The sequence below is a fragment of the Chaetodon auriga genome, chromosome 12 (genome assembly GCF_051107435.1).
Source record: "Chaetodon auriga isolate fChaAug3 chromosome 12, fChaAug3.hap1, whole genome shotgun sequence".
Classification (NCBI taxonomy): Eukaryota; Metazoa; Chordata; class Actinopteri; order Chaetodontiformes; family Chaetodontidae; genus Chaetodon; species Chaetodon auriga.
The window spans coordinates 16,068,887-16,076,525 of record NC_135085.1 but is presented as its reverse complement, the minus strand read 5'-3'; the positions used below and the strand labels follow the sequence as shown (position 1 = coordinate 16,076,525).

Genomic DNA, 7,639 nt, shown 5'->3' with positions numbered 1-7,639 from the left:
TTATTATATACAGTAGATACAGTAGATACACAGTAGACATATATTTAAATAAATCTGTGTTCTCTTGAGTGTACTCAAGTAAGTGATATTGGAACTAATTCATTAATGTAACATTCAATTAACCAATCTTTAATCTGGCCTGAAAAAATAAGTGGTAAATTGATTTTCCTTGAATTCACAGTAATATGCAATATTTTTTCAGTTCTGTAACTATCAATAAATGGTAGTATTTAGCTATTCATTATATTCATTACATTCTCAAAATGCAAAAAACAGAAAGCCTTAAAACACACTAACTGCACGATACCATTTCAAGGGATGCATCACATTCTTTCCTTAATTAACCAAGAATACGGCAAACACCACAATGTCACTTGAAGTGTTAAATGGCTCATCATTTACAGCCTTCTTAAAATGCGAATATATTTGAAATATTCTCTCTTAATTAGTGATGTTATAAGGGACTATGAAGTGGATCGCAGAAGCTATAGTGTCAGTGACTGATGGGGGAGCTCTGCAAAGACAATAGTCTGTGTGTGCAGGAGGACAGCACAAGTCAGTGACCCCAAAACTACGTGTGTCACAAATGATACCATTTTCCATTTGCTCCGAAGTCTGCCATTATCTTCCAGGGTGACCCTGGAGGCCCTCTGATAATACCCATCAGAAGCCCAGTTTTTACCCGGGTGGCCACTTTCACCCTCCTGGATCAGAGAGGTGAGGGAAACCAAGTAAACAGCAACAAGCAACCAGAACTCAAAATCACTTGACATGAAGACATAATAAATACTGGTTATTTGTGAAATGTGCCAACATATTGTGTTATTTCTCTTCAGACCACGGCCCAAAACTGAAGAGGTGACAGAACAACAAAACTGAATAATGACACTTTGATATATTATTTGCCTTGTATTTCATCTGAATGTATACAGATTGCAGCATAAAGAAACATGAATCAGTTGGAACAATGTTTATAAACATTACAAGAACAGGCCAAAGATAAACTGACATATATGTATTTCTATGGATATCTAGTGTATTTACCGTTATTGAAATTTATTTGAAAGGATTAAGGACATGTCTACAAGTAAATTATATGGTTTGTGTATCCTTGAAAATATTCAAAAACAACAGGTGAAAAGTGAAATTGTAGAGAAGTTTGAACGTAACATGATGGTTGACTGACTCCTAACCGTAGGTTTGAATCTGGATCAGCAGATACATTATATGTCAACAACTGATCATTTACCAAGATCGTTTTCATTCAGCCGCCTTGGTTTTTAACCTATTAAAGCAAGCTGCCGTCAGTCCGCCATTACAACAGATCCTCATGAGTCTGAAGGCGTCCAGGTGAAGAAGTCGGTTCCCCGCAGCTCCTCAGGTAAGTACTCCTGCTCTACAGGGCCACTGAAAGCTGGGTTGTACTTGTAGCCCTTAGCGTAACCCAGCTGTTTCATCAGTCTGGTGGGGGCGTTGCGTAGGTGCAGGGGAACAGGAGGCAGAGGGCCTTTGTGGTTCCTCAAACTGGCCTTCACATTAGCATAGGCCATGTAAATCTGCACTGATTTGGGTGCTCGTGCCAGATAGACTGCGCACTGAGCCAGGATCACCTGTTGAGCAGTGGATGAAAGAAAAGGAGGGCAACAGAGGTGAAACCACTGGGATAAAAACTGCTGCAAGACTGACTGAAAATTAGGTTGTCTCGACTTAGGACTCAAAAGCATCACTGGTAAGCCTACCTCACACTCAGGCATCCCGATGAAGTGACAGGCTTGGAAGGCTGCCACGGCCTGAGGAAGAGCAGCGGGATCTGCCAAACCTGAGAAAGACAAGACCAGAGACGGAGGCCATCCTGTCAAGCTGCATTAAAAGATATGCTTTCTTGCTCAAAACATTCTCGTTCTCATTTCTCTCTACACATTTCAGCTGAGTCAATATTTTCTTTCCTGTAACAAAACAGTGCAAGCTGCTCTTCTATATTACATTCTCATATAATGGTTTGGGACATCTTAATAAGAAACTGGCCAGTCAGAAAATATGTGAAGTCTCAGGTTCACCAGGCTATTTAAAGAAAGTGATTCAACAGAACTGTTGTGAGAAAACCCTGGACAATAATCACTATTAAATAAATCACAATTTTTAATAACAACACTACTAAAACAACAGCTACAAGTAATTTTATTTATTCTATATTTCACTGTTCAAAACAATGTTAAAAAGTACATTTACTGTATCATAAGTATGATAAATACCTGAAATAAAACTATGGTACGCATACAAAAAAAACTACATAAATCTTCCTGCATCTGAACTGAAATCAAAATGAATTGATAATACAGTAAATTAGTTAGAGCTAATTTAAAAGAGCAGAAATCAGTCACAAAAGAAAGAATATTGACCTTTTTTTTTCTTTAAACACCGATTGACTATCCAAACAGGGGCAGATTAATCAATAGTTGACAATCGATGAATCATTGCAGCTCTAACAATGAGTTCCTTTAGTTAAACGTTGGGATTTAGTCATTTATTAATCACTTCACTTACCCACATCCTCGCTGGCAAAGCGGACCATTCTGCGAGCCACATAGAGAGGATCCTCACCGCCCTCCAGCATGCGGCCCATCCAGTACAGAGACGCATTCTCATCCGAGCCTCTCATGGACTTGTGAAGCGCTGAGATACAGTTGTAATGCTCTTCGCCTTTAAACACACAGAAACGCACGCAATCACATCATTCTTCAGGCGGCATTTCATGAGAGCAAACCTTCGCTCTGAAGACACGTGCAAACACAAAGGAACGAAAAATGATCAGACCACATAGAGACATGAAGAGGGGAAGAATACTGTGTCCATTCTTGTCATTAGTCAAGCTGAGGGACAGTCTCATGACACTGTGAAGCCGGGAACAGTAAATCTCAATCTTCTGGGACAGCTGACGTGTTATGTAACGGGACAGTGTGGAGCACTGATGGAGTCTCAGCCAGGATGAAAGAGTGAGTTATCCATGGACACTCTGGGAGAGGGGCAGGGTGAGACAGTGTAAATGATTGGAGTGCTGAGACTACAGTATGCAGTTCCCGTCACTAGGAGAAGTAAATAAACATGGTTGTGTATATTACTTAGCTTTTCACTTCAGACAATATCAAATGAACTTTCTAGTTGCATGGATGAACGGCACGCCAATCTTTAGCAGAGTCAGAATTTTAGAGATCATTTTGTAAGGACATTTGGGCTCTGCTGAAATGTGTGTACTGTGATATCCCCAAGGGTGAGAGACACACGTGCACACAAACAAAACACGCAAAACACTCCTAAGCGACCGTGAGTGCAGCTTTAAACACCTCCAGGTTACGTGCACGGACAAGTTTTTTCCACCTCTTATCATTCAATGCATTTCATATGAAAGCCCTGTGACGGGATCGTGATCACAGTTTCTGGGAAGTAAAATGATATGGCTGCGAAGCTCGAAACCTCGAGTTATTCAGATGTTATTTGAAGTGAAGATACTGACGGCAGGTGTTGCACCGAGACTGCTGAGAGGATTTAATGATGTGGATTCATGAAATACGCAGCAAGGTGTTAATGTGGAGAACATTGTCGTTGACTGTCCGACACACACCCCCTTTTATAATCCCAAAACACGCTTTGAATCCACGATTCCTTTTTGAATGGGCAATGTGCTCTATTCTTAAGCACATGTTCCAAATTGCAAATGTGTTGTTGAGAGCAAACAAAGTCTAAACCAACAGGATATCCTTCAGGAGGAGAGAGACAATTTGAGGGGTAGACTGTTAATAAAGTATTAAAGTATTAAGTAATAAGTGATAGTATTAGTATTAGTATTACAGTTTTATGTACAACGAAGTAGTCTGTGCTTACCAGCTTTATCATAGAGAATATGGGACCTCTGAAGACCTTCCTTGATGTGCTCCTCCTTCACCAGTACATCCTGAGAACCATCCTGTCCCAATGGTTTGGACTGGGCCAAGTTCACCTGAGCCTGAACAGCCAGCTGCAGACTATTGAGTCCCACTCTTGCATCACCATCACAAAGGAAGGCGATGGTGTCCAGAGCTTTCTGTTCAATGAAAATCTTTGGCCTAGGAAAACAGTAACACACGTCAGATAAACTGTATCAGGCTTATTATTTCTACATATGTGTATACAAGATGAGTTTTTACACATTTCAATCCATTCCTCTGAAATGAAACTGCTCCTCCGTATGTTAGCTGTGTAGCACGTGTTGCTGTGGTGATTTAGCCCAGATAACAGTAAGCCAGATTCATTCTGGTTCAAACCCCAAGTTAAGTGGCTAACCCTTTAATCTCACCATGTGTTTCAGTGTATCCCAAACAATACATCTGACACGAATATTTGATTTTATCTCTGGACTTCATCATCACATACCATCTGCAGCCAGCCGTAAACAGCTGTCTCATTGTCTACAACTCATATGCAAATTCTTTTCTGTCAACATATTAGAACAGAGCAGAGCTGAGGGGATTGCTGCGGCTCCAACAACTACAAGCACACTCCTCCCATATATTATCTAACTGAACCCACTAAGCCAGGAACAGAAGAAGAGACCAGGCCTCCCACTCAAACCAAAAGATTTTGAGTCATACAGTGACACTCAGTTATGACGTGTGATGCTGAGGACTCGCTCCCCAGGGAAGCACTTACTCGTGCCCATTTGATTGCTCTTGATCTTTGGGATTCGCTGGATCTCGTTCCAGGACTCTGATCCCCAGTGCGGCCAGGGCCCTGTCCAGGATTGAGCCCATTGCTTCCACAGAAAGCTTCTCCAGAACCAGCACCCTGCACCTGCTCAGCAGAGCAGCATTCACCTGGAAGGACGGATTTTCTGTGGTTGCCCCGATCAGAGTTATCGTCCCGCACTCCACGTGAGGAAGGAAGGTGTCCTACAGATACACACACACGTATTGAGGGGGAAAAGTTGAGAGCAAAACAAGCGAGGGAGGATAAAACAGTGAAGATGGTGACCACCTCTGACATGACAAGCTATCAAGAGTAAGTACTTGTTTGACTACTATCATGCTTCATTGGTCTATTTGTTGGCTATGATCATAAGACTAAGAAACTGACAGCACTAGCATCGCTTAGCTATGTTTTTCATGCTTTGATTCTTAACAGCTCATTAAGGCTGAGCCTCTTTGTTAGCTGACATGGGGATTTACAGTCATGCAGCACAAGTCACAAAGTCTGAAAATTGTTTACTGCAGCCAACAGGTTCCTACGTCAATTAAAAATTTTGTGCATAAGTTACCACTGAAGAACAATTACCGCTACTTATGGTTAATGTAAAGATTGTATATGAAACAACTACTCATCAGTACACCATTACAGCACATCTTTCCGTCTCAATACTCCACCTGTTGGGATTTGTTGAAGCGGTGAATTTCATCAATGAACAGGATGGTCTTTCGTTTGCACAGTCGGAGCTCATTCTGCGCCTGCTTGATCACCTCTCGGACGTCATTGGTGGACGCGCTGGTGGCAGACAGAGGGACAAAACGAGCTGTTCCCTTCTTTTTACTGGTGCTGGCAATTATGTGAGCTAGAGTGGTCTGAAAGACAACAAAACAGACACTCACTTTATTAAAGCATGTGCAATGTCTTGTGGAACCTAAATGAGGCCAGGCGCAAACTCTAACATCAACGTTACCCCACACCTACAAAAGACAATGTGAAAACATTTCCTTAACAACATGGGGTGTGTTAATAACTATTGTCACCTAAAAGGCATCTTTAATCTCCGTTTTTTGAGCCATTCATTAATTTCCAAGGTCATATAACGCACCTTACTTTGAGAGTCTCACAAATCACGGCTGCACTGTAAATCTCTGTAACAAACTCCAAAAATAACCCTTCAATTGTGAAACTTGAACACAGTAAGAACACTGACAGAGGGAGTTAAAGAGGTCAAGTGTTACTAAAGCATGTTGACAAAGTCTAAGCATGGCAAGCTGCTGTATGACAATCCACCCGAGTAGCTTGGCATACTCAGGAAATCATTACCATGCTGTGTTCAGGTCTGACAACAGTTGCAAGCACCCACCTGGCAGCCAAGGAGGGAATAACAACCTTTTCAACATGCTATAAAAGTTTCAACTCTCACTGTATCAAGTGCAATAGAGAGAAGAGCAATAAAAATCAAAGCTACTAGAATAAAGGCAGTGTCTTTCTATAAAACAAAACACAGGAAAAAATAAGATATGCACATTATTGTGGGATGTTGGTTATGGAGAGAGTGCCTCTCAATTTTTGTCATTTTCTGATGCTTGGAGGTACGACTACAGGCACCGAAGTACTGCTGGTTCTGGGAACTGTCTGTTCTAGCTACACAGTGCTGATCACTAATTCATTGTTGTAAGTAACCTATCAAGAAAAAACACCAAACCTTCACTGCTTCCTGCTTCTCTTGTCTGTTTTATATCACTATAAGTTAAATACCTTTTGCTTTTGAACTGTTATATCAATTATCATTTAAGAAGGCGCCTGTGGGAACCTAAACCTAGATGTCATAGATTAAACGATTCATCAGGTCATCAAAAAAAATTATCGACAGCAAAGATTTAAATAATCTATATGACACGAGAGTGATGCGTTTAACGTGCTGAAGGAGAAGTTCAAATCCTGTACGCACAAGCAGGATTTTGTGACATCACAGTTTCGGGAGCCAAACGAGGTCCAGCATCCAGCTCGTTGAGTCTAGAAGTTAAACTTTTAAAATGAAAAATGCATGTTCGTAGACGGTAGTTTTTTTTTTTTGTTTTTTTTTAACTTTGTAACAATATAACTTTTTCCTCTTAAAGCTCGAGAGACAGAGAGAGAGAGAGAGAGAGAGAGAGAGAGAGAGAGAGAGAGAGAGAACCACCACCGTCATGCATCAGGTATAAAACAGAAGGAAAATGAATTAAGAGTACAGGGTGATTCATGCCAGCCGTCACCGTCCCACCTTTCCGCATCCCGGCGGCCCCCACAGGATCATAGACGGTATTTCCTGAGACTCCAGAAGTGACCGGAAGAGCGTTTCCTGGCCTACAACTTTATTTTGACCGAAGTATTCCTCCAGTGTGTTTGGTCTCAGTATGTCCGCCAAAGGCTTGTTTATCGTTAGCAGTGTCCGTGGCGATAAATCCCGGAATGTCTTCAAAGTCTGTCCGTTTGATCCTGAGGCCTGGCTATCTGTACCTGCCGGTCCCGGTTCTTCCTCGTTCGGGAAACTGCGTTTAACTCCCTTGTTGACAGCAGTGCCAGTAGTTTGTTTACTTGACAATAACCCACTCCGTTCACTTTGAACTGAAACTTTACCCTTGTTGGACTGAAATAGAGAAAATACCGCATGTGACGGCGAAGAGGCCATGGAGGAGGAGCTGGCCGCGGGTTTGTTGTCACTGGGGCTGGGGGGTGCAGCGCCCGCAGTAATGCGAGATTTCTTTAATGGAGGTCCGCTTTCGTCTGTTGTCGACGGGCTGTTGTTGGTACCGATTTGCAGCAGACACACGTCGAGATGTCCGTTAATTGTGGTAGGCTTAAAATCTTTAAAACAAACGGGACACTGTACCAACTCCGGCGCTGCAGATGTCATGTCGTTCGCCATCTTGATTCCCGCGAA

The 7,639-nt window shown here is 42.0% G+C and overlaps 1 protein-coding gene across 1 annotated transcript; it reads right to left on the bottom strand.

The window, feature by feature from the left end:
• Positions 1 to 881: 881 nt before the first annotated feature.
• wrnip1 (WRN helicase interacting protein 1) lies at positions 882 to 7,639 on the bottom strand. The gene is made up of 7 exons (XM_076744239.1): positions 6,980 to 7,639; positions 5,394 to 5,588; positions 4,684 to 4,922; positions 3,880 to 4,100; positions 2,545 to 2,700; positions 1,740 to 1,819; positions 882 to 1,610 (listed from the first exon to the last, which is right to left on the bottom strand). Exons 1-7 carry the CDS (start codon positions 7,622 to 7,624, stop codon positions 1,329 to 1,331), a joined length of 1,818 nt encoding a protein of 605 aa, XP_076600354.1. The 5' UTR covers positions 7,625 to 7,639; the 3' UTR covers positions 882 to 1,328.

Excerpts from the sequence above, each read along its gene's own strand:
- wrnip1 (XM_076744239.1), bottom strand. The coding sequence starts at position 7,624 with ATGGCGAACGACATGACATCTGCAGCGCCGGAGTTGGTACAGTGTCCC. Across the intron at positions 4,101-4,683 it reads GAGCAATCAAATGGGCACGA|GCCAAAGATTTTCATTGAAC; the intron begins GTAAGTGCTTCC and ends CTGTTTTCCTAG. Across the intron at positions 1,820-2,544 it reads CTTTGCCAGCGAGGATGTGG|GTTTGGCAGATCCCGCTGCT; the intron begins GTAAGTGAAGTG and ends TGTCTTTCTCAG.